This window comes from Sus scrofa, chromosome 13 (genome assembly GCF_054392235.1).
Source record: "Sus scrofa isolate SSC_HxYL_T2T_F1_AM1 chromosome 13, Sscrofa_HxYL_maternal_Yorkshire_Landrace_v2.0, whole genome shotgun sequence".
Lineage (NCBI taxonomy): Eukaryota > Metazoa > Chordata > Mammalia > Artiodactyla > Suidae > Sus > Sus scrofa.
In genome coordinates, this window is record NC_139395.1 from 149,470,092 (window position 1) to 149,497,227 (window position 27,136).

At 41.5% G+C, this 27,136-nt stretch overlaps 1 protein-coding gene across 5 annotated transcripts in view; it reads left to right on the top strand.

Moving 5' to 3' along the window:
* The first annotated feature begins 4,034 nt into the window (after nt 1-4,034).
* OSBPL11 (oxysterol binding protein like 11) overlaps nt 4,035-27,136 on the top strand; it is an 88,771-nt gene continuing 65,669 nt past the window's right edge. For all 5 annotated transcript variants that reach the window (XR_014824617.1, XR_014824618.1, XR_014824616.1 and 2 more), the window contains exons 1-2: nt 4,035-5,003; nt 22,999-23,067. Coding sequence is in view for 2 of the 5 variants with exons in the window: in XM_021070201.2 (XP_020925860.1) it covers nt 4,807-5,003; nt 22,999-23,067 (266 nt within the window). In the remaining 3 variants the exon portion in view is untranslated. The remainder of the gene's footprint in view (nt 5,004-22,998; nt 23,068-27,136) is intronic.

Sequence of the window (27,136 nt, forward strand, 5' to 3'; positions counted from 1 at the left end):
GCATTCTGAAAAATTGCATTTCTTTATCTTGTCCCAATCATATGCCCTCTTTGCTCCTCAGACATTGAATGAAACAGGACTTACTGTACAAGTTTTTCTTTAAAAAAAAAAAAAACTATCCATTCTCCTGGCTCTAATTCCATGAGTGTCATGTGATCTTCTGGTAACAATTTAGCATATCCTGTTGAGTGTCTTGCACAGAAAGAGCCAACAGCAAACTTGAGTACTCTGCCCCGCATTTTTCATTATTAAATAACACCTTTCCAGTTGCTACCTCTCAGTCTGTTGTGCATTTGCTTAGCAAGCACTTGTCCACAAGTTTCATCACCACTGGGAGCAATGACAAAATAGTTGCTGTGTCTCTAAAGATCAAGCCTTTTCCAACTCCATGTTGTCCTCTGTTTTGGGGTTGGCATGTTCCTCCTTCACTTACCATTGCCCCACTGAAGGCATAGACTCACCAGTCTTCTTTTCCTTGAGGTCTGACTGATCATGAATGTGGGTGGCTTTCTTCTACATCTAGCAGCCCTAGTTCAGTCTGTAGAGCATGAGACTTTTACAGCTGGCTGAGCTCATGGGTTATTTAGAGATTTTTATCTCTGTCAGTATTGGACTATAAAAGAATAACTCTGGGAGTTCCCGTCATGGCTCAGTGGTTAATGAATCCGACTAGGAACCATGAGGTTGCGGGTTCTATCCCCGGCCTCGCTCAGTGGGTTAAGGACCCGGCGTTGCCGTGAGCTGTGGTGTAGGTCGCAGATGCAGCTCGGATCCTGAGTTGCTGTGGCTCTGGTGTAGGCCGGCAGCTACAGTTCCAATTAGACCCCTAGCCCAGGAACCTCCATATGCCGCCGATGCAGCCCTAGAAAAGACAAAAAAAAAAAAAAAAAAGGGATAACTCTAAACCCTATAGCTATTACCTTTTTTTTTCCTTGGATAGAAGTGTTTGGAATTTTTTTGACAAATAATTAAAGATCTTTGGGAGGGTTCTGAGTTTCAAAGAGGTGCATTCAGATTATGATCTGTGATGTGTAGAACTGACTGCAAGTGGAAAGGCCTTTGAGAATATTACTGATTGTTGCAGATCCAATCTATTTGCAGCGCTGTAGCCACTCCCACCCCCATACAGTTTATTTAGATCAATTTACTTCTCTCTACCCACACTGTCATCACCCTAGTCTAAGCCATTGTCACTTCTTCATGTCCTATAATAGTCTCCTGACTAGTCTCTCTGCTTCCTCTTTTTTCTCCCACTAAAATCAATTCTTTCTGTGGCAGCTAGAGACTTTTTTTTTTTTGCTTTTTAGGGCTGCACCCATGGCATACAGAGGCTCCCAGGCTAGGGGTTGAATCAAAGCTACAGCCGCCGGCCTACACCAGAGCCACAGCAACGCCAGATCTGAGCCCCATCTGCGACCTACACCACAGCTCACAGCAACACTGGATCCTTAACCCACTGAGCAAGGCTAGGGATCGAACCCTCAACCTCATGGTTCCTATTTGGATTCATTTCTGCTGCGCCACGATGGGAACTCCTAGAGGCTTTTTTAAAAATTACCTTTATTTTTATAAAATTCACTTACCATGAATTCATCCATTTGAAGCATACAGTTAAGTAGGTCTTAGTATATTTACAAGATTGTGCAACTATCACCACCAAAATAATTTTGTTTTATTTAAATTTTTTTTTTTTGGTTGTGCCCATGGCATGTTCCTGGGCCAGGGATCAAACCCGTGCCATAGCAGTGCCTTGAGCTGCTACAGTGACAACACTGGGTTCTTAACCTTGATGAGCCACAGAGGAACTCCATCACTAATCTAACTTTAAAACATTTTCATGACCCCTCAAAAAACCTCATAGCCATTAGCAGTCACTTTCCATGCCTCCTTCCTCCCAGCACCTGGCAACCACTAATCTGCTTTCCGCCTCTATAGGTTTGCCTATCTTGGACATTTTTTATAAACGGAATCATACAATATGTGGCTTTTGGTGTCTTGATTCTTGTGCTTAGCATAATGCTTTTGAAATCTATCTTTGTTGTAGCATATATTAGCACTTCATTCCTTCTATAGCCAAATAATATTCCATTGTATGGATATACCACCTTTCAGATTTCTACCTGTGGTATATGAAGGTTTCAATTTCTCCACATCCCAATAACCAATGCTGGTTAGTCTCTATCCTTTTTCTTTATTTTTTTTTTTGGCTCGCCCACAGCATGCTGAAATTCCTGGGCCAGTGATTGAACCTGCACCGCAGTTGGGACAATGCCAGATCCTTAACCTGCTGCACCACAAGAGAATTTCCTCCCACGTCTCTCTTGTCCCCAAATAAGTAAAGCTAGCTTTTTCCTTAGCTTCCTCGCCTTTCTTTAATCTCTCACTTTAAATATCATCTCCTCGGAGTTCCCGTCGTGGCTCAGTGGTTAACAAATCCGACTAGGAACCATGAGGTTGCAGGTTCGATCCCTGGCTTTGCTTAGTGGGTTAAGGATATGGCCTTGCCATGAGCTGTGGTGTAGGTCGCAGAGGCGGCTGGGATCTGGCGTTGCTGTGGCTGTGGCAAAGGCCGGCGGCTACAGCTCTGTTTAGACCCTTAGCCTGGGAACCTCCATATGCCGAGGGAGTGGCCCTAGAAAGACAAATAAATAAATAAATATCATCTCCTCATAGATAACTTTCCTCAACTGTTTTTTTTTGTTTGTTTTTTTTGGTTTTTTTTTTTGCTTTTAAGGGCCACACCCACAGCATAAGAAGGTTCCCAGGCTAGGGGTCGAATCAGAGCTTACAGCTGCCAGCCTACACCACAGCCACAGCAATTCAGGATATGAGCCCATCTTGGACCTACACCACAGCTCAAGGCAAGGAAGGATCCTGAGGCGAGGGATCGAACCCTCAACCTCATGGTTCCTAGTTGAATTCATTTCCACTGCGCCATGTCAGGTAACTCCTCTCAACTGTTTTCTCTAAGGTAAGTTCTCCACTCCATCTCACTTATTTTCTTTTTCTTTTTTTACTCAGTGAATTTTATTACATTTATAGGCATACAATGATCGTCACAACCAAATTTTATAGCATTTCCATATCTCACTTTTTTTTTTTTTTTTTTTTTTTTTTGGTCTTTTTGCCATTTCTTGGGCGCTCCCGCGGCATATGGAGGTTCCCAGGCCAGGGGTCTAATCGGAGCTGTAGCCGCCGGCCTACACCACAGCAACTCGGGATCCGAGCCGCGTCTGCGACCCACACCACAGCTCACGGCAACACCAGATCCTTAACCCACTGAGAGATGCCAGGGATGGAACTGCATCCTCACTAAAATTATGTCAGATTCTTAACCCACTGAGCCACAACAGGAACTCCCAACAGTTGCTTTTTTATTTATAACACTGATTTGCCTTATGCCAATATCACAGGTTTTTTTTTTTGTAAAATTATTAAAATGAATAGATGGTTTTTGGTTTTGTAATTTTATTTATTTATTTAATCTTTTTAGGGCCACACCTGCAGCACATGGCAGTTTCCAGTCTAGGGGTTGAATTGGAGCTGCAGTTGGGGGCCTACACCACAACCACACTGGATCTGAGCTGCCTCTGCGACCTACACCACAGCTCGCAGCAACACCAGGTCCCCAACCAACTGATGGAAGCCAGGGATCAAACCCATGTCCTCGAGGATACCACCCGGGTTTGTTACCGCTGCGCCAGGAGGGGAACTCCCTGTTTTTGTAATTTCTTATAGAAATGACATTTTTCTAAGTTTTCTCCCTAAAATGGCTGGAATGGGCCCTGGAACAGAAGGCCTGCACCGGGTTAGGAAGACCGGAAGCCACCCTCCACTAGGGCGCTAAGTCCTTTACTTCTCCCTCTTCGTCAGTCCCCCTGCCTCCGCCCTCTGCCACCCTCCCCGCCCTTCCTTTGGAGTCCACCGCCCAGGCCCCGCTATCCCCGAGGCTCCGCCCCCTTCAGGGCTGCGCGCCCTGCTCCAAGATGGCGCCCAGGGCTTCCGCTCTGAGGGAAGTGAGCTCATGGTACTCCGGAAGGGAAGGCGGGGAGAGAGCAGGCGGGTGGGTGACCTACCGTGGGACTGTGGGTGGGGCGGCGGCCGCCGTTGTGGCTCTCACATTTGGATTGGGGAGAGGGTGAGGGACTAGTCCGCCCCTGAGAACCGAGTCGAGGGCCCGAGGCCGAGCGTGCTGGAGGAAGTCGCCCCGAGCGGCTCGCCTTTGCCGGAGGCAGGGTAGCCCTGGGAGCCGGCGTCCCGCCCCCGGCGGCCTCCCTCCCCAACCCTCCTCCCCGGCTGCGCGCGGGCTGCTCCCGCTCAGTCTTGGGGGCTGCGGCGGGAACCGCCGAGAGGGGTGGACGGGGCCCTTCCCGCTGAGGACCGGCTGGAGAAGAAGAGGGAGCGCGGCGGGTCAAGTCTGTCAGCCCAGAGGTCAGGCCGCGAGTCCCGGTCCGTGGCCCGTCCTCCTCCCAGCCCTCTTGGCTGGAGTCCGCGACCTCCCCACGCTCCTTCTGCTTCTCCTTTGAGCATGCCACCAAGTCCTCGGGCAGGGTGATTTTTTTTTCTTCCTTGTTTTTGCCCGAAAGGAGACATCTATTTAAAGGACATCTATTCTCATCGCTACTCCTCTCCTCTTAAAAGTTTTCCTTCACGAGGAATGCTTGTATTCGTTCCCTGGATTATTTGATGGTTCCTACTCCAGCCACCGTCTCATTTGGCAATTGGGATCACCTTCAGATCAAATCTTAAATCTCACCACTTACAAAACTACCATACAGAGTTGTTCTCTCCGCCCGAGAGGGGCAAATGGACTTTGAAGTTAAGATGCAGGGAGGTGAACCACTGTCAACAATGAAAGTCTCAGAGAGCGAAGGAAGGCTGGAGGGCCTGGCCACCGCGGTGACCCCCAACAAGAACAGCAGCAACAGCAGCTGTGGGGGTGGAATCAGCAGCAGCAGCAGCGGCAGCAGCAGAGGTGGCAGTGCCAAAGGCTGGCAGTACAGGTATGGCCCTTTCTCCAAGGTGAGGGTGGGGGTGTGTTGGACCCCGAGTTCCTGCAGTTGTTGAAGGGTAAAGCTTATCCACTGACTTCCGCAGGTAACAGATACATCTCGTTTGGATCTGGGGTCTCATCTTTCATTAGCAAGATTTAATTCATTTGTCCATTCAACAGGTATCTATTGAAGGCCCTTTGGAGAACACAGAAATGTTTCTCTGGACTTTCTCTACAGCTTTGGAGTTAATTTTGACTCTGATTTGATGCTGTACTCCTCTTTTTTCCTATATTGTAATTTGATTTGGGGTTTTTTTTGTTTTTTTGTTTTTTTTGCTTTTTAGGGCCGCACTTGCGGCATATGAAGGCTCCCAGGCTAGGGGTCTAATCGGAGCTGTAGCCACTGGCCTATGCTAGAGCCACAGCAACGAGGGAAGTGAGCCGCGTCTGCAACCTACACCACAGCTCAAGGCAATGCTGGATCCTTAACCCACTGAGCAAGGGCAGGGATCGAACCAGCAACCTCATGGTTCCTAGTCAGATTCGTTAACCACTGAGCCACGACGGGAACTCCTAGAATTTTTTTTTTTAATTGAGAAATATATGAGGTATTAGGTTCAGGTGTACAACATAATGATTTGATATTTTGTATGTATTGTGAAATGGTCACCTTAATACATCTAGTTACCATTATCACCACACATAGTTACAATTTTGGGGGGATGAGAACTTTTAAGATCTAATCTCTTATCAACGTTCAAATAGTAATAATGCTGTATAATAACAGTATTATCAGCTATAGTTGCCATACTGTACGTTTCCAGGACTTGTTTATTTTATACCTGGAAGTTTGTACTTTTTGATCACTTTCACTCATTTCAGTCATCCTTCCCTATGGCTACCCCCATGTAATTCTCTGTATTAATGAGTTTTGTTTTGTTTTTTAGATTCCACATATAAGTGAGATCATACAGTATTTTTTTTCATTTTATGAAGTTTTATTAAAGTATAGTTGATTTACGATGCTGTGATAATTTCTGCTGTACAAAAAAATTATTCAGTTATACATATACACACATCCATTCTTTTTCAAGATCATGCAGTATTTGTCTTTTCTCTGTCTGACTGATGTCACTTAGCATAATGCCCTCAGGGTCTCTCCATGTGTTGCAAATGGCAAAATTTCCTCATTTTTTATGGCTGAATAATATTCCATTTTTTATGTATACCACATACCACATTTTATTTATCCATTCATCATTGTCCATTTGATGGACACTTAGGTTCCATGTTTTGACTATTGTAAATAATATTGCAGTGAACATCATAAATAATATTTCAGTGAATGTTTGAGTTATTGGTTTCCTTTTCTTCAGAAAATACTCAGAAGTAGAATTGCTGGATTATTCAGACTCTTAAGAATGAATGAAATTGAATATGCCATGGTATTGGAAGTACAGGAATAAATTAAATTTTGGTTAACTGACTGCCTGTGTGCTGTTTTGTAGTTGTGAAATTTGAAAGGGATTAAAGTCAAGATTCTGTAAAGGCTGTATACATTTATCATGAATAATATCCATATATGTGAAATATGCTTGACGTATTAACGTATAGAAACAATGTAGAAGAATATAACTTTTTATTGGTAAATTATTATAGGTAAGCGATTAAAATATATTTAGTTACTGAGAAACGCCTGCTCACTTTTGCAATACATGATGTGTTTTTGTGGTTTAAGTCTAACTATATAAAATTGTCAGTAATTTGGCAGGGTTATTTTAATGTGACTTAAGGAAACAAGATAAAGTAATATTTCATGTAGTCAGAGATCAGTCTTCTGACATCTTTAGTTCTTTGAATTAAAGAATTAACCCAGTCTTTATTGAATTGAAAAGTGAAACAGTTTTCTTAATACTGGGGAGAGTTGTCATAAAGCCATACCCTTTGCTCCTGTACTTTGATTCAGGACCATATTATCCCTTATTAAGAGTATTGCTTAATGGTTATGTAATTTTCAAACTAGAATCTGTTGGGAGCATAAATAAAAAAGGTATCAGGGAAGTGTAACAGGAAATGGCAACTGACAACATAGGACAATCAAATATGTGAAAAATTAACATGCAGACTCAGCCATATTACTTCCTCGAATAGTAATCATAGTTGCAATAACCTTAAGTCATCCAGGAAAGCAGTCTGTTTTGGAGAATAGTGGTGAACAGTTTCAAGGAAAATAGCTCAAATTAAAAAAAAAAGAAAGATGCTTAAGGATCTGGAAAATGCAGTTATATGGAACTCTTCCCCAAAGATGCAGATGTATAATGCATTATTTTTTTAAATTACTCAATAAATTTTATTACATTTATAGGTGTACAGCAATCATCACAACCAAATTTTACAGCATTTCCATCCCAAACCCTCAGTGCATCCCCCAACCCCCCAACCTGTCTCATTTGGAAACCGTAAGTTTTTCAAAGTCTTTGCGTCAGTATGCATAATGCATTATTGCGTTTACGTACTGACACATATTTTTACTTAAATGAGGAGTCTTCAAGGCTAATCATTCATCCCACCTCTCGGTCGAATTTATTCCTTTGTCCTCTAGGACATTGATCAAATAATTTTTTTCCATTGTCCTGTGTTGCCCCTCTTACCTGGCTTCTTCCTCTGAGGCCCATAGTTTCTATAGACTTTAAAATTAACAGGGAGTTCCTGTTGTGGCTCAGTGGTTAATGAATCTGACTGGCATCCATGAGGACACAGGTTCAGGTTCGATCCCTGGCCTTACTCAGTGGATTAAGGATCCAGCGTTGCCGTAAGCTGTGGTGTAGGTCCCAGACGCAGCTTGGATCTGGCATTGCTGTAGCATAGGCCGGCAGCTGTAGCTGCAATTCGACCCCTAGCCTGGGAACCTCCATATGCTGCGAATGAAGCCCTGAAAAAGCAAACAAACAAACAAACAAGAGTTCACATTGTGGCTCAGTGGGTTAAGAACCCTACTCATACGATACCATGAGGATGCAGTTTCCATTCCTGTGCAGGCTGAGGCGTAGGTCACAGATGCAGCTTGGATCTGGTGTTGCTATGGCTCTGATTTGACCCCTAGCCTGGGAACTTCAGGATGCCACAGATGTGGCCCTAAAAAGAGGGGAAAAAAAAACAAACAAAACCAACAACAACAACAATAAAAACCAACCTAAATCCTTTTTTTTTTTTTTTTTTTTTTAAGGGCTTGCACCTGTGGCATATGGCAGTTCCCAGGCTAGGAACTAAATTGGAGCTGCAGCTGCTGGCCTTCATGGCAGTCACAGCAACGCCAGAATCTGAACGGAGTCTGTAACATACACCACAGCTCATGGCAATGCCAGACTCTAATCCCACTGAGTGGGGCCAGGGATTGAACCCGCATCCTCATGGATACTGGTCTGGTTTGTTACTGCTGAGCCACAACGAGAACTCCCCAAATCTTTTCTTCTTAATAGTAGTTTACACTCAACTGCCTCCTTTTCCTTAACCCTCATTTATTGCCCAACCCGTGAGAGTTGGCTCTGTCCTTACCAAGGATATGAGTAAAAAGTAGTGAATGTTTTTAGATTATTATTCTAATTGATAATGTGTATGTGTATCTGTTATTATTCTTTTTTTGGGTTTTCTGATACTACTTTCCCTTGGTTTCTCCTTTTTCCTCTGACAGTTGTCGAATTGCTCCTTTCTCATTTCTTTGGTTGGCCCTTTTCCTTTACAGGCTGGAGGGATACATCATCGTCTTCACTTAAGCTCATATTTCTGTTTATTATCTCATTTTCTTCCTTGGCCTCATCAGCTCTCTCTGAAACTTGAGGAAAAAAAATGGAGATTTTAGGTTATGTCTTAGGGAATGGTTGAAATTTAGGAAAGACCTTGTGGTTCAAACCCTGGGCTTACAGGCTTAGAAAATTAATTAGCATAATGCTTTTATGGTTCATAAATATCATTTATGTTGTTACTTTATTGCTTTCTGTAGCTGAATAATACTTCATTTATGAATATACCAGATTTTGATTATTCATCAGTTGATGGACATCTGGGTGGTTTCCATTTGTGGCTGTTATGAATAGTGCTGCTTTCGACATGTGTATTCAGTTTTTGTGTGGACATATGTTTTCATTTCTCTTGGATATACTCCTGGGTCATATAGTAACTCAATTTAACTTTTTGAGAAACTGTTATTCTGTTTTCCAAATAAGCTGCACTGTTTTACCTTCTTATCAGCAGTGTATTAGGGTTTTAATCTCTTCACATCCTCATCAACACTTGTTATTATCTGCCTTTTTGGTTTTAGCCATCCTAGTATGAAATGGTATCTTGTTGTTTTGATGCTAGTCAGATTCGTTTTCACTGAGCCATGACGGGAACTCTTGTTTATCTGTTTTATATATAGTACTGTATATCTGTTCATTCCAAATTCCTAATTTATCTTTCCCCTCCCCCTTTCCCCTTTGATAACCATAAGTTTGTGTTCTGTGTCTGTGAGACTGTTCTGTTTCATAAATAAGTTCATTTGAATTTTTTTTTTTTTTTTCCTCACCTGTGGCGTGGGGAAATTCCTGGGCCAGGGGTTGAACCCACACCACAGAAGCAACCTAAGCCTCTGCAGTAACAATACCAGATCCCACTGAGCTACACGTGAACTTCTTGTATCATTTTTTTGGATTCCATGTGTATGTGATATCATATGATATTTGTCTTTCTCTTTCTGACTTACTTTACTTAATATGATAAGTAAACAGCATTATTTCACTCTTTTTATGGCTGAGTAATAATATTCCATTGTGTATATATATCACTTCTTCTTTATACATTCTTCAGTCAGTGGACACTTAGGTTGCTTCCATGTCTTGGCTTTTGTAAATAGTGCTGTTGTGAACACTGGTGTGCATGTATATTTTCAAATTAGATTTTGTCTTATCTGGATATATGCTTGTCCAGGAGTGGTGTTGCTGGATCATATGACAACTCTATTTTTAGTTTTTTAAGGAACCACCAGACTGTTCTCCAGGGTGGCTGCACCAGTTTACATTCCCATCAGCAATGTAGAAGGGTTCCTTTTTCTCCATACCCTTTCCAACATTTATTATAGACTTTTCTTTTTTTTTTCTTTTTTTTACTGCCACACCTGCGGCATATGGAAGTTCCCAGGCTAGGGGCCAAATCGGAGCTGCAGCTGCCAGCCTACATCACAGCCATGGCAATGCTGGAAGCTTAACCCACTGAACAGGGCCGTGGATCCAACACAAGCCTTCAGGGATATTAGTCGGGTTTCTTGCTGCTGAGGCATAATGGGAATTCCCTATTCATAGGCTTTTTGATGATATCCTTTGGCCACTTTTATTTTTATAAAAATGTGTATATATACATGCACACATAGACATACGTTTTTTTTTAGGGTCACGCTCACAGGCTATGTAGGTTCCCAGGCTAGGAGTCGAATTAGACTGTGACTGCTGGCCTACATCACAGCCACAGTAACAGCAATGCCAGATCAGAGCTGTGTCTGAGACCTACACCACAGCTCAGGCCAATGCTGGCTTCTTAAACTACTGACTGGGGCCAGGGGATAGAACATGCGTCCTCATGGATACTTGTTGGGTTTGTTACCACTGAGCCACAATGGGAACTCCCTCCTTTGGCCATTTTTAAATTGGGTTATTTGTGTTTTTTATTATTGAGTTGTAAGGGTTCTTTATGTATTCTATTTTTTAAAAAATAGAAATTTGTATTTTTTCCATTATAGCTGGTTTACAGGGTTCTATCAGTTTTCTACTGTACAGCAAGGTGACCCAGTCACATGTAAGTGTATACATTCTTTTTTCTCACATTATCATGCTCCATCATAAGTGACTAGACATAGTTCCTAGTGCTATACAGCAGGATCTCATTGCTTATCCATTCCAGAGGCAATAGTTTGCATCTATTAACAGCAAATTCCCAGTCCATCCCATTCACTTCCCTTCCCCCTGTATTCTAGATAAAATTCCCTTATCAGATAGATGATTTTCAAGTATTTTCTCCCATTCTGTAGGTGGTTGTTTGACTTTCTTGATAATATTATTTGTAACACAAAAGCTTTTAATTTTCAGGAAATCCAATCTATTTCTTCTTCTTTTTTTCTTTGGCTGCTCTGTTGCATATCAACTTCCTGGGCCAGGGATCAAATCCAAGCTGCAATTATGACCTATGTCGTAGGTATGGCAACGCCAGATCCTTTAACCTGCTGTGCCCCCCAGGGATCAAACCTTTGTCCTGGCTCAGCAGAGACACCTGACAATCCTATTGCACCATAGTGGGAACTCCTATTTTTTTTTCTTCTTTTGCTTGTAGTTGGTGTTACATGTAAGAAATCATTGTTAGGGAGTTCCCGTTGTGGCACAGTGGTTAATGAATCCGACTAGGAACCATGAGGTTGCGGGTTCGGTCCCTGCCCTTGCTCAGTGGGTTAAGGTTCCGGCGTTGCCAGTGAGCTGTGGTGTATGTTGCAGACGCGGCTCGGATCCTGCGTTGCTGTGACTGTGGTGTAGGCCGGTGGCTACAGCTCCGATTCGACCCCTAGCCTGGGAACCTCCATATGCTGCGGGAGCGGCCCAAGAAAAGGCAAAAAGACAAAAAGACAAAAAAAAAAAAAAAAAAAAAGAAACCATTGTTAGGTCCAGGGTCATAAAGATTTCGACATATGGGAGTTCCTGTTGTGGCTCAGTGGATTAAGAACCTGACTAGTATCCATGAGGATGTGGGTTTAATCCCTGGCCTTGCTCAGTGGGTTAGGGACCTGTCATTGCTGTGAGCTGCGGTGTGGGTTGCAAATACAACTCAGATCTGGCCTTACTGTGTCTGTGGCACAGGCTGCCAGCTGCAGCTCTGATTCAACCCCAGCCTGGGAACTTCCATATGCCGCAGGTGCAGCCCTACAAAGGAAAAAAAAAAAAAAAAAATAGATTTGGCCATGTTTTTGTCTAAGAGTTTTATATTTTATTACCTTTACATTTTAGGTCTTGATCCATTTTGAGTTCACTCTTTGATTAATTGTATTTTTCTTATGTGAGATATCTGCTTATATGTTTTTATTTTTCTATTAATGTTTTTCTTAATATTTTTGTTAATATACCTGCTTTCTATTTTAAAATACTCCAGGATAGTTTTTTTTTTAATGGCCCAGCCGTGGCAAATGAAAGTTCCCAGGCCAAGGATTTAATCTGAGCAGCTGCTACAGCGGTGCTGGATCCTTTAACCTGCTGCACCTGATCGGGGATTGAACCTATGCCTCCACAGCAACCAGAGCCACTGTAGTTGGATTCTTAACCCATTGTCCCACAGCAGGAACTCCTTAATATTATTTATTTATTTATTTATTAGTTTATTTATTTTTTTTTTTTTTTTTGCTCCTTAACCCATTGAGTGAGGCCAGGGATCAAACTCACATCCTTAATATTTTTAAAATCAATAATACTTTAAAATATTTTGGTGACTTTTTTTTTAATAGGCAAAAGATAAATATACAGTGAAATGTTTACCTAACATACTTGTTCTGGCCACCACCCAGTTTCCCTCCCTGGAGGCATTATCTTTTACTGATTTCTTCTGTATAGTTTCAAAGACTTTATGTTAGTTTTTTTTTTTTGCGGGTGGGATGGGGATTGCTGTACCCACAGCATGCAGAAGTTCCAGGCCAGAGATCAAACCTCTGCCACAGCAGTGAACAGAGTGGCAGCAGTGACAATGCAAGATCCTTACCCTGCTGAGGCACCAGGGTACTCCCAAATTTGGTAGTTTTATATTTAATTATTTAATCTATCTGGAATTTATTTAGAAATATATCAGATAGTGTGTTTTCTGTTATTGTGTGACAAGTTACTCCCAAATTTAGTGTATTGAAATAGCAATGTTTGTTATCTCAGAGACTGGGTCAGAAATATCTGTGTGGCACAGCTGGGTCCTCTGGTCTTTCACAAGGCCACATTCAGCATTAGGCTTAACTGGGAAGGATCCTCTTCCTGGCTCATTCATGTGGCTCTTGACACAATTCAGTACTTTTGACCTGTTGGACACAGACCTCAGTTCTTCATGAACTGACTCCTGGTGGCCTCCTTTGGTTCCTGGCTGCATTGGCCTCTCCACAGAATATCATGCTACTTGGCAACTTGTTTCTTCAGAGTGAGGAAGTGAGAAGAGAGTGCTAGGACAAAGGAAGTAACAATATTTCATAATCTAGGTGTGGAAGTGAAGTTGCAGCACTTTTCACTATTCATTAGAAGAAAGTGATGACGTTCAGTCCATACAAAGGTGTGAATATCAGCAGGTGGGGATCATTGGGAGCCTTGCAAGAAGTTCTTGTCAAAAATGTTAGTATGAATGGACTCAGGATTGTCATCTACTATTGAAAATGATTTGATTAGTAGACAGTTGGAAGTTGTCTCTCAAGATGAGAGTTGAGGGCTGAATTTGAATTTGATTGTTGGGGAAAAAGGAGGTCAGTTGCAATGACCTAGACATGAGATAATACAGGGAAGATGTTAATAGGCTGTGGAAAAGAAGGAAGTCATTAGAGGAAGATTGACAGACCTTAGTGGTTGGTTGGGTAATTGGGTAAAAAGCAGGTTGTAATGAGGGAAGGAAGTGAAAATTGGCTTCAGTCATCTAGATAAGAAATTTTGAAAAGTCAGGAGTTCCCATTGTGGCACAGCGGAAACAAATCCAACTAGGACCCATGAGGTTTCAGATTCAATCCCTGGCCTCGCTCAGTGGGTTAAGCATCCGGCGTTGCCACGAGCTGTGGTGTAGGTCACAGACGCAGTTCGGATCTGGTGTTGCTGTGACTGTGGCGTAGGCTGGCAGCTACAGCTCCAATTGGATGCCTGGCCTGGGAACCTCCCTATGCTGCAGGTGTGGCCCTAAAAAAGCAAAAAAATAATAATAATAATAATAAAAGAAACTTTAAGAAGTCTACAGGAGAAACTGATTTTGGGAGTCAATGCATTTGTGTTTAGGTATGTTGAACTTAAGTTGCCAAAATGTTTAAATGGCCTTAGATACATGGAGCATTAGAAATGTAGATAATTGCCTTTGTAGTATTCAGAATGTTTTCTCATTTAATACTCTTGGAGGAAGGTAAGGCATCATCATCCCCATTTACAGTTGAAGAAAACAGAAGTCAGAATGAGTTGGCCAAGGTTCTAGAGCTAGTATGTGGAAGAACTTTTTATTCCTAGGTAGTTACTTGCATAAAGATACTAAAAGTAAGAGTTCCCATTGTGGCCCAGTGGGTTAAGAACCCGACTAGTGTCCATGAGGATGCAGGTTCCATCCTTGGACCTGCTCAGTGGATTAAGGATCCGGCATTGCCATGTGCTGCAGTATAGATCGTAGATGTGGCTGGGATCTAGCATTGCTGTGGCTGTGGCATAGGTCAGCAGCTGCAGCTCCAATTTGACTCCTAGCCGGGGAACTTCCACATGCCACAGGTGCAGCCTCCCCACAAAAGATATTAAAAATAGATGAGCTCTAAAAAAATTAATGATTATTGATAAATAATTAGTTTAGGGCATGGTAGTTTCATCATTTACTAGTGTCCTAACTTGTGCAGCAGATATTTTTGAGCTCTTACTCAAATGTGTGAAGCCCTCTGTTAGTTAATTCCAGGTTAATGTGTGCTCTCAGAACAATGAAAGCAGGGACCCCAAGGCTTATTTTAGGGAGGTCATGAAAAAGAATCAGAAATGGGAAGAGCCTCAATTACATTTGCAAAATGTATCATGACAAATTTTTTTAATACCAAAGCTGAGAAGTGAATTTACTAAGGTAGCCTTAAGTTTTCTTCTTTCCAGAGTAATTTATACTCATGATTTATACTCAGCATTTAAAATTACATTGATTTTTTTTTTTTTTTTTTTTTTTTTTTGGCTCTGCCTGTGGCATGTGGAAGTTCCCAGGCCAGGGATCAAATTTGCGCCACAATAGTGAGCCAGGCTGCTGCAGTGACAATGCCAGATAGTTAACTTGCTGTGCCAGAAGGGAACTCTGAAAATAGATTTCTTAATTCTAGATCCTTCCTTTCTCATAGTAAATGTTCAAAGTTCATAAAATGTGTGTTTCCATTGTTTTTATTTTCTTCATGTCAGCTTTTAGAAAAACTGACAAATCTGCAAATCTGCCACTTGTTTATTAAAATGGACAGAAGAAAACTACCCAGAGGAGGACTGAAAAGCAAATTGGGGCATATGATGGGCCTGCTTTTTCTTTCTTTGGGCTCTGTGCTAGTTAACTGCTGTTAAACAGGCAGATCTCTTTTCCTCGTTAACAATAGTATGCATTTCAGTAAAAGGGTAGAAGTCTGCATATGTATACTATGGAAATAATTTTTGTGGTCAGACCTTGTCTTCCATTCTAAATACTCTATTACAAGGAAAAGTACCTATTTGCACATGGAGAAGGGATACCTGCCTAAATATAGTGTTTGCTGTCTTTGAGATTTTACTACTTCTTGTGAGGTTGATTTGAAGAAAAAGTCATAAATGTTTGCCTTTTTTCTCTGTATGGGTTAAAGGAAAGTTGAATATATAATTCTGGATTTATTTTCTATATTTGAAATCTCTATAGATTCTAGAAAAGATAAGAGAAAGGCAACTTATAGGCGTAAAACTGAACAGTGTAATAAAATATTGTTCCATAATTTATTGAGAACTATTCCTAGCCTTGAACAAGATTTGGTTTATTATGATACACTGTGATTTCTTATATTTTTACTTTACGAGTTTAAATAAATATAGTCCATTTGAGTTCATATTTAATGAATTTTGTTGCAGTTATACTGTATCAAAACTATACAAACAACATAATGTTAGAATATACAAATTAGTCTTTTAGTCCTTTCTGAATGAGTTATATACTTTAGGTCTCAGAGGTAATTGTCCATCAGATAGATTTGTGGGTAATTATGCCTTTTGTTTTTGCTTTTGAAAATAGTGTAGGTAATAGGTGTAATGGTTAGTACTCTGGACCCTAAAAATAGTGGAGAGTATTCTTGATGTAAATTATACTACTTTGAGAGAGGGAACATCTTTCCTAGCTAAGAATCTTCCCCTGTACTGATTTTGTTTAATAAAGTGATTTGCATCCAAAAAGAAAGGGTGGGGGAAAAAATGTAATTGTAATGTATACATGTAAGGATAACCTGACCCCCTTGCTGTACAGTGGGAAAATAAAAAAAATTATTAAAAAAAATAATAAATAAAATAAAATAAAATGATTTGCATCCAGACTTGTCAGGTTTAATTTAAATCTAAGTTGCCTCATTAAATAGTTACATTCATGTTTTGGTATTATCATCTAGGTTTGAGGACAGTTATAGAGCAACGTGATTTGCTGGTGCAAGAAAGGATTTTCTTTTTGGTTAATTAAGTATTAATATAAGTAATAATGTGAGAAAAAAGAATGTATACATGTATGTGTGACTGGGTCATCTCACTGTGTAGTAGAAAATTGACAGAACACTGTAAATCAGCTATAATGGAAAAAATAAAAATCATTATTAAAAAAAAATAGGAGTTCCCGTTGTGGCTCAGTGGTTAACGAATCTGAGTAGGAACCATGAGATTGTGGGTTCAGTCCCTGGCCTTGCTCAGGAGCGGCCCAAGAAATGGCAAAAAGACAAATAAATAAATAAATAAGATCTGAGCTGTGTCTGTGATCTACACCACAGCTCACAGCAACGCTGGATCCTTAATCCACTGAGTAAGCCCTGGAATCAAACCTGTGTCCTCATGGATGCTAGTCAGGGTCGTTAACCACCGAGCCACGGTGGGAACTCCATGTTTCTTACTCATTTTCTTATGTCATTTGTTTAGCTTGTTTTTTCTTCCTTTCCTCTCCATTCATTTCCTTCTTTCTCCATTTTTATTTATTTTTTTGTTGTTATAAATAGTGCTACAGTGGACATGTTTGCATGTTTTCTTTGTTTGCTTTTTTTTTTTTTGCTTTTTAGGGCCACCCCCTGCAGCATATGGAGATTCCCAGGCTAGGGGGGCCAATTGGAGCTACATCTGCTGGCCTACTTCACAGCCACAGCAACACCAGATCCTTAGCCCACTGAGCGAGGCCAGGGATGGAACTGCAACCTCATGGTTCCTAGCCGGGTTCATTTCCCTTGCACCATGACGGGAACTCCTTTGTCTGTATTTCTTTTTTTTTTTTTTTTTTTTTTTTGGTCTTTTCTTCGGCCGCTCTCGCAGCATATGGAGGTTCCCAGGCTAGGGGTCTAATCGGAGATGTAGCCACCGGCCTACGCCAGAGCCACAGTCACGCGGGATCCGAGCCGCGTCTGCAACCTACACCACAGCTCACGGCAACGCCGGATCGTTAACCCACTGAGCAAGGGCAGGGACCGAACCCGCAACCTCATGGCTCCTAGCCGGATTCGTTAACCACTGCACCACGACGGGAACTCCTGTCTGTATTTCTAATTGCCTGTCTGGATACCTAGAAATGAAATTCTTGGGCCAGAGAGCATTAACATTTTAAAGACTCTTAGCAGGAAGGAGGGAGTCTCCCCGGAGATCAGTTAAGACACAGTCAGAAGTAGAATTTTTTTTTTTTTTTAGGACCACACTTGAGGAAGTTCCCAGGCTAAGGGTTGAATCAGAGCTATAGCTGCCAGCCTACATTACAGCCACAGCAAAGCCAGATCTGAGCCACATCTGCAGCCTACCACCTCGAGGATCCTTAACCCACCTTTAAAGCATAGGGATCCACCCCATCCTCACGGATACTACATTGCGTTCTTAACCCCCTGAGCCACCACGGGATCTCCAGAGGTAGAATTTTTTTAATCTGGGATTTATTGGATGAGTATACAGGCTATGAATTTATTTATTTATTTATTTTTGCAGGCTCCTCAGTTGTCTTGTGGTTTTATAGAAAAAGTCTACTCTGTCTTCCCATTGCTTAATTCGTTCAACAGAGATGCGCTGAACATCTGTTTATATCCCAGGCCATATACTAGGTGCTCTTAAGGACTGCTAGGATGAGTAAGAAGCAGTCACTGCTCTGTAGAATATCTTTTTACAGCAGAAGGAGGTACATGTGTTGCAGAAAATCCCATCTGTTGCCAGTTTCTTTTTCCTCAGCTAAGCAGTTCCCTTCATGCTATTTTTGTTATCAAGGGAATGAACCAAAACTAAGCCTTTTTGGAGGACAGTTCTTGCCTGGTAGAAAGTGGGAATATTTTTGGAGTTCCCATCGTGGCACAGCGGAAATGAATCTGACTAGGAGCTATGAGGTTGCAGGTTCGATCCCTGGCCTCACTCAGTGGGTTAAGGATCTGGCCTTGTCGTCAGCTATGGCATAGGCTGGTGGCTATAGCTCCGATTAGACCCCTAGCCTGGGAACCTCCATATGCCGCAGGTGCAGGGCCCTTAAAAGACAAAAGACCAAAAAAAAAAAAAAAAAAGTAGAATTTTTAACTTTAGCTTAATTGGCACCTCTTTTGTTACAGCTTACATGAATTCCTGCCTGTAATTAAATGCCTTAAGGTGACCAATAATTCCTCTGTCTGGGCTCTGGAGCCCACCTCTCCCCAGTTTCCCTCTGTCCATCTCCTGAGTCGGGAGCCTTTCTCCATTCACTGTCTCCTTCCTGTTAGGCACTTGGAACTGCCTTGCCTTGAGCCTATACTCCCTTAACCACTCCTCTCTCTCCCAGTCTCTCTTCTTTACTGCTTTACTGCGCACTGGCTCTGCCTCCATCATTCCATTGAACCATTACCTCTTGGTTGTTAAATCTGATAGAAACTTCTCAATCTTCATCTTCCTTCACCCTTCAATAGTATTAAACATTCTTGACCACAAACTTACTTGAGTACTCCAGATTTTCTTCCTACTACTCAGCTACTTCTTTCTTCTTCTCTGTACTCCTCTTGCCTTTAAAACTTTTCCTTAGTCTTGGTTCTCTCTTAGATTCTGTCCCTTCTCTGGTCATTTTATAATACTTCCTAGGTGATTTTATTTACTCTCATGGCTGAAAATGCCAGGTACGTGCTTATATGCTGATACCACCAGCATCTGTGTGTTCAGTCCAAATCATGCTACCCCATTGGCTGTCTCCCTGTGTATGTCCCACAGATCCTTTAAGTTGAATATGTTAAATTGGAACAAATCCAGAAATTCCTTTATGATCCCCATTTCAGAGAAGGCATGAGTATCTACACAATTGTGCCAGCTGGAAATCTGAGTGTTCCCCTTATCCCTTCTCTCTCACTCTTACTCTCATTCTCATTTCACATCTGATAAGTCAAGTACCATCATTTCAGCCTAGTTGCTATTGAATCCTGTGTCTTTAGTAAACTATCTTAAAAAAAAAAAAAGATGTTCCCGTCGTGGCTCAGTGGTTAACAAATCTGACTAGGAACCATGAGGTTTCGGGTTCCATCCCTGGCCTTGCTCAGTGAGTTAAGGATCCGGCATTGCCACGAGCTGTGGTGTAGGTCACAGACATGGCTCAAATCCTGCGTTGCTGTGGCTGTGGCTCTGGCGTAGGCTGGCGGCTACAGCTCTGATTCGACCCCCAGCCTGGGAATCTCCTTATGCTGTTGGTACAGCCTTAGAAAAGACAAAAGACAAAACAAAACAAAACAAAACTATTTTCATTTGAGTGACAGCTAAAAACAGGGTCCCAGTGGGTTCTCCTCTTTTTCTACAAGGAGATACACCTCTCTTATGTTAGATAATAGATTTGGGATGGAGAGGGATTGCCTTTTTATTTCAAAGGATTTGAAAATGTTTAAAAAGTAGCTTGATTTTTAAGAATTTCTACTTTTAAGGATCTTCTTTAAATCCAACAAAGAAGAATTGAGAAATATGAAGGATAGTAATGGAGATTTCAGAAGTTAAACAGTCATTTTTTAGATGCCTAGGAGGGGAGTTCCCATTGTGGCTTAGTGGGTTAAGGACCTTTTTTGACCCTTAGCCTGGAAACTTCCATATGCTGCAGGTGCAGCCATAAAAGGAAAGAGGGAAAAAAGATACCTAGGAGGAGATGAACCTCAAACATAATAATGCCACTCAGCATATTGTTCAGTTTATCATTTGCGTTTATAGACTATCAGCTTGGGAAAAATGTGAGTGCCATACAAACAAAAGTGTCTCTCTGCTTTTTCAAGTACCAATGGAACTGAAAGAAATAGCTTTGCTGTGACTTAGGGCTGGAAGTAGAGGACCTATAGCAAAAATCCAGTGGGTTGGGTTTCTGGAGAAGAATCCTTCCTCCAAATGTGGATTTTATTTTATTTTGTTTTTCAGCCACACTCCGGGCATGTGGAAGTTCCCAGGCCAGGGATCGAACCTGTGCCACAGCAGCGACCAGAGCCACTGCAGTGAAGATGTTGGATCCTTGACCTGCTACACCACAGTGGGAACTCCCAGATGTGGATTTTAGAAGATAGTGAAATGAGAATTCAAATTAGTAGTGTCAGTTTTAACATGACAGAATAGATATATAATTATCATAGCTTTGTGTTGACATTTTAGAAGTTGACAACCTTTGTCTCTTGAGATTAGTGACATCATGAAACCAAAAGGACTTGAGCAGTTTCACTTAGTAAACTGTTGTTTACTAGCCTTAGAATGGTAGAGAAATACAGGGGAAAAAAACAACCACCCAAGACATTTTCTTGGTCATGGGATCAGTTCTTTATTCTCAGATTTGATCTTTATTTTCAAGTACTTTGAAGAAATGAAATTAGAAAGGGACCCAACATTGAGTTTATTTATCCCTGAGGCATCCTCCTACTTGCTCTCCTATAAAAATAGTTGTTAGAATCTTAGAGTCAATTTGGTCATTTTGTTTGCCTGAGAGTGTATCTTTATCTCTTTTCATTTGTTACTCAAATTAATCTAAATCTTTAAAGAATTTTGTTCTGTTGTTTGTGTTAGCTCTACCTTTGATTTTGCTTTTGGTGTCCATGTTTTAAAGGTTGCCAATTGCCTAATACTTCCCATTTCCTAGATGCTGGTTAGCTGCAGTTTTACCAAATAAGCCCTGTGTTTCAGGACTAGTAGGAAAAACAAATGTTTACTATCTGTATGAAGTTAAAACTTTAGTTGAGTTTAAAAGGAATTTTTTTTTTTTGCTTTTTAGGGCTGCACTTGCAGCATATGGAGGTTCCCAGGCTAGGAGTTGAATCAGAGCTACAGCTGGTAGCCTATGGCACAGCCACAGCAACACTAGATCTGAGCTGAGTCTGTGACCTACACCACAGCAAACGGCAATGCTAGATCCTTAACCTGCTGAGCAAGGCCAGGGATCGAACCTGCAACCTCATGGTTCCTAGTTAGATTTGTTTCTGCTGCGTCATGACAGGAACTCCTAAAAAGAATTCTTAACGTAAATTGTAAAATAAAAAATGAAGCACATATATCAAAAAGATACATCAGGAATTCCCTGGTGGCACAGCAGGTTAAGGATTCAGTATTGTCATTGCTGTGGCTCAGATCACAGCTATGGCTCAGGTTTGGTCCTTGGCTTAGGAACTTCCACATGTCATGGATGTGGCCAAAAAAAAAAAAAAATATTCAGTGTAGTTGTAGATTTAGTATCTTTTCATAAGCATAAGGAAACTTAAAGCATTAGAAAAGAAGTATCAATGAGATACTGTGTTTTCTATGAACCACTATAACAGAAAATATCTAATAAATGGGAAAAGGGGACAAGAAGTAAAGAAAATGACTTGTAGTAAGGCTAATATTACAGGTCCCGAATAAATCTTCCCAGTGGCAACACTTGCAGTGAGCACTTTGCCTCATGCCTGTCTGGGGTCACCACTGTGACCTTCCTCATCAGAATCAGGAGTTCCCTGGTGGCTCAGCAAGTTAAGGATCCAGTGTTGTCACTGCTGTGGCTCAGGTCACTGATTTGATCCCTGGCCTGTGAACTTCTGCATGTTGCCACAGGCACAGCCAAAAAAAACCCCCCAAAGCCAGGACCTTCATTTTGGAAGCCCAAAGAATCAAAGACATAGCATGTCCCACCAGAGAAGTGAGGAAGCACTGTTCAACCTAGAGACCTTTTTAGTTTATTCCAGAACCATAAAACTGGATTTTACTTATTTGTTTTTTTCTTTTTAGAGCTGCACCTATGGCATATGGAAGTTATTAGGCTAAGGGTTGAATCAGAGCTGCAGCTGCGGGTCTCCCATAGCCGTAGCAACTCCTGATCTCTCATAACCACAGCTTGTGGCAACTCCAGATACTTAACCCATTGAGCAAGGCCGGGGATTGAACCTGTATCCTCATGGATATTAGTTGGGTTCATAACCTCCTGAGCCATGGGAACTCCTGGATTTTATTTAGTATTGAATTAAGTTATAAAATACTGTATTTATAATTATATTTATAGTAAGTTTGTTTCACATTTATGTAATTTTACACTTATGTAACAGTTTTGTATTTGAAATGTTGTATAATAATTTATGGGGTATTATACTTGTTTTGAAGAACTCGGGTTCTTTCAGAATCCATAAAATGGAGTTCCCATCGTGGCGCAGTGGTTAACGAATCCGACTAGGAACCACGAGGTTGCGGGTTTGATCCCTGCCCTTGCTTAGTGGGTTAAGAATCCAGCATTGCCATGAGCTGTGGTGTGGGTCACAGACGCGGATCCTGTGTTGCTGTGGCTCTGGCGTAGGCCAGTGGCTGCAGCTCCGATTCGACCCCTAGCCTGGGAACCTCCATATGCCGCGGGAGCGGCCCAAGAAAAGGCAAAAAAAGACAAAAAAAAAAAAAAGAATCCATAAAGTCCTATGGATTTGAAATAGGGGGAATTAAATAGCTCTGTCAGTTAACCTATAAATTTTATTTCTGAAGTAAATATGAGGCATTTGTAGAAAAAGTATTTGTCTACAGTTATTTTTTAAATTGTACGGTTAACTTCCTGGAATTTCTTCTAATTTTCCCTGACTTTGATGTTTTCTGATCTTTTTGAAACAGTGATCACATGGAAAATGTGTATGGCTACTTAATGAAGTACACCAACCTCGTCACTGGGTGGCAGTACAGGTAAGTGTGACTATTCTGTCACATTTTCTCCCGAGAGAGCAGAAATGGGGCTGATAATTTCTTTTTTCTTTTCTTTTTTTTTTTTTTTTTTTTTTTCTTTTTTTTTTTTTTCTTTTTAGGGCTGCACCTGTGGGATGTGGAAGTTCCCAAGCTAGGGGTCAATTCAGAGCTACAGCTGCCGACCTACACCACAGTCATAGCAGTGCCAGGTTCCAGCTGCGTCTGTGACCTACACCACAGCTCACAGCAATCCCAGATCCAGTGAGCAAGGCCAGGGATCAAATCCGAGTCCTCATGAATATTAGTTGGGTTCGTTTCTGCTGAGCCACAACAGGAACTCCTGATAATTTCATGTTCTGATAATACTTCAGTATAAATATGGCTGGGGAACATGTTAGAGAAAGATTTACCATATATTCTAGAAGTCTGATGACTTTCTTCTTTTTAGGGGTAGGGGAAGTTACTATCTGTTCAAATTGCCACCTCCAAAAGCCTCAAAAGTTACTGTTGTATTAAGATTAGACTCTTCTGTCCACTTGCCTTGGGCTTCTATGTGTGCTTGCAGTGGTTAGGCTTTTAGGGTGGTTTGGAACGGACAGCAAAGAGATTGTGTTAAGTGCCTATTTAGGATTCTCAAAACTTCTCTGGGGCCTTGGAAGGTTTAAATATCCAGCCCAAGGTCAAACAAGCAATCCATAAATAGCAGCAACAGTTATCTTAAATACTTCGTGTAATTGGTAGTTGTGGGGCAGGGGATTAAACTTTTTTTAATTGTGCTAAAGTAAACATAAAATCAGTTTACCATTTTAAACATTTTAAAGCATACTGTTCAGTAGCATTAAATACATTCACATTGTTGTGCAACCATTACCCCCAGTCATCTCTAGAACTTTTTGCATTTTCTCAAACTAAAACTTTGTACCCATTAAACAATAACTCCACCCTCCCCCCAGTCCTTAGCAACCACTATGCTACTTTCTGTCTCTATGAATTTGACTACTCTAGATACCTCATGTATGTGGAGTCATACAATATTTGCTCTTTTGTGATTGGCTTACGCCACTTAGTATAATGTCCTCAAGGTTCACCCGTGTAGTGTGTATCAGAATGTCTTACTTTTTCTTTTGCTCTTTTTTAGGCCTGCACCTGTGGCATATGGAGGTTCCCATGCTAGAGGCTGAACTGGAGCCATAGCCACAGCCACAGCATCCAAGATCCAAACTGCATCCACAACCTGTGCAGCTTGTGGCAACACTGGATCCTTAACTGATTGAGGCCAGGGAGCAAACCTGCATTCTTGTGGATACTAGTCAAGTTCTTAACCTGATGAACCACAACGGGAACTCCCAGAATTTCCTACTTTTTTAAGACTCAATAATAGTCCCTTGTATGTAGAGAGCACATTTGGTTTATCTGATTGTCTGTCAGTAGACATTTGGGTTGCTTCCATCTTTTGGCTGTTGGGAATAATGCTGCTGTGAACATTTGTATACAAATATCTGTTTAAGTCCCTGCTTTCATTCTTCTGTAAATATACCCAGAAGTGGAATTGCCGGATCACGTGGTAATTCTGTGTTTAATTTTTGAGGTATTTCCATGTTGTTTTCTATAGCAGCTGCATCATTTTACTTTCTCACCAGCAATGCACAAAAATTCCAGTTTCTCTACATCTTCCCAATGCTTAATACTATTTTTGCAATTTTGTGTCTGTGTGTGTTTTAATAATAACCATGCTAATGGGTGTCAAGTGATATCTCATTGTGTTTTTAAGCTATTTAAAAGTGATAAAGCTAGAATTTGAACTCATATAGTTCTGACTCCCAAATCTATGTTCCTTGCATTATAACATGCTGCTTCTTAATACATGTCACTTGGAGGTTTCTGCTTTTGGCTATGATGGAATAACTGGAGCTGAATTTGCCTTTCTACCTTAAGCAACTAGAAAATGGGACATGATGTATGAAAGAATGGTTTTCCAACATTCAAAAAATAGTTGAAGCGTTAATGATCATGTCATCTTTTTTAAAAGAAGTCAGTTTGGGCCATGTTTAGTTTGAAGTAACAGTAGGGCTTTCAAATAAGAATGATGTGCAAGAAGTTGGAGGTAATATAAGAGGTCAAAGCCAAATATGAAAACATAGAAGGGGGAGTTCTCGTTGTGGCACAGCAGAAATGAATCCAGCTAGGAACCATGAGGTTGCAGGTTCCATCCCTGGCCTTGCTCACTGGGTGAAGGATCAGGCATTGCCGTGAGCTGTGGTGTAGGTTGCAGACATGTCTCGGATCCCATGTCACTGTGGCTGTGGTTTAGGCTGGAAGCTGTAGCTCCTATTAGACCCCTAGCCTGGGAACATCCGTATGCCTCAAGTGTGCCCTAAAAAGCAAAACAAAACCAAACAAAAAACATAGAAGGGGATCATTCCCATTGAAGTGAAAAGGGTACTTCTCTAAGGTTACCACCTTTCATTAAACTTTTTTTTTTTTTTTTTGCTTTTTAGGGCTGCCCCCAGGGCATATGGAGGTTCCCAGGCTAGGGGTTGAATTGGAGCTGCAGCTGCTAGCCACAGCCACAGCCACAGTGACACGAGATCCGAGCCACATCTGAGACCTACACCACAGCTCATGGCAACGCCAGATCCTTCACCCAGTGATCGAGGCCAGGGATAGAACCCGCAACTTCATGGTTCCTAGTAGGCTTTGTTTCCGCTGTGCCACGACAGGAACTCCTAAAAATTTTTTTTGAAAAAAGGAAGTCAGGGAGTTCCCATCATGGCTCAGTGGTTAACGAATCTGACTAGTATCCATGAGGATGTGGGTTCAGTCCCTGGCCTCGATCACTGGGTTAAGGATCCGGTGTTGCTCTGAGCTGTGGTGTAGGTTGCAGATGCGACTTGGATCTGGCATGGCTTTGGTGTAGGCCAGCAGCCACAGCTGTTATTCGACCTCTAGCCTGGGAACCTCCATATGCCTCAGGTGCAGCCCTAAAAAAAAAAACAAACCCAAAACACATAATCAAGAGTCTAGTACCTTTCTGGGCAAAATAGCTTTTTTGCTATTAAGTTTCCTCACTATGTGTATTGTCACTCTATTCCCCAATCCACCCATTTTGTAAAAGAATCCCAGAGAAGGGATGAAGGAAGAACATTGGGGTTTAATCCATGTACTGAAAGACAGCCCAAAATGCTGTATATTGCCAGTGGGTCCATAGCATTATCTGTGTTAGATTATCAGTTTTGGCTCACTTCTATCATTTTACCAATCCCTCCTTGATGTTACTTTTGGTATATCTAGGTGAGTGCCTCCCATCTTGTAAATTTGTGGTAATACTTTAGGAATAAGAAATATGTGTTCATGGCAAACTTGAGATTTCCAAACATTCTCCAAATTATCTTTGAATTGCCTACTTTTTTTTTTTCCTTACCTATGGCATATGGAAATTTCTTAATCTGCTGTGCCATAGCAGGAACTCCTGAACTGACAACTTTTAATTTTTTTTTTTTATTTTTATGGCTATACCTGCAGCATATGGAAGTTCGTAGGCCAGGGATTGAATCAGAGTTGCAGCTGCAGCCTACACAATAGCCATGGCAGCTCCAGATCTGAGTTGCATCTGTGACCTACACCACAGGTTGCAGCAACCCTTGAGCGAGGCCAGGGATTGAGCCTGAATCCTCAGAGAGACAACATGTCTTGAGCCCAAGGAGCCACAATTCGAACTCCTAAATTGACTATGTTTTTTTGTTTGTTTGTTTTTTTGGGTTTTTTTGTTTGTTTGTTTTTTGCTTTTTAGGGCCTCACTCCCATGGCATATGGAGGTTCCCAGGCTAGGAGTCCAATTGGAGCTGCAACCACCAGCCTACACCACAGCCACAGCAATGCCAGATCCGAGCCTCATCTGCAACCTGCACCACAGTTCATGAAACACTAGATCCTTAACCCACTGAGCGACGCCAGGGATCAAACCTGGGTACTCATGGGTACTAGTCAGATTCGTTTCCGCTAAGCCACAACGGGAACTCCCTGAATATGACTACTTTTAAGAGAAGAGACCAGTCTTTTTCCTTTGATT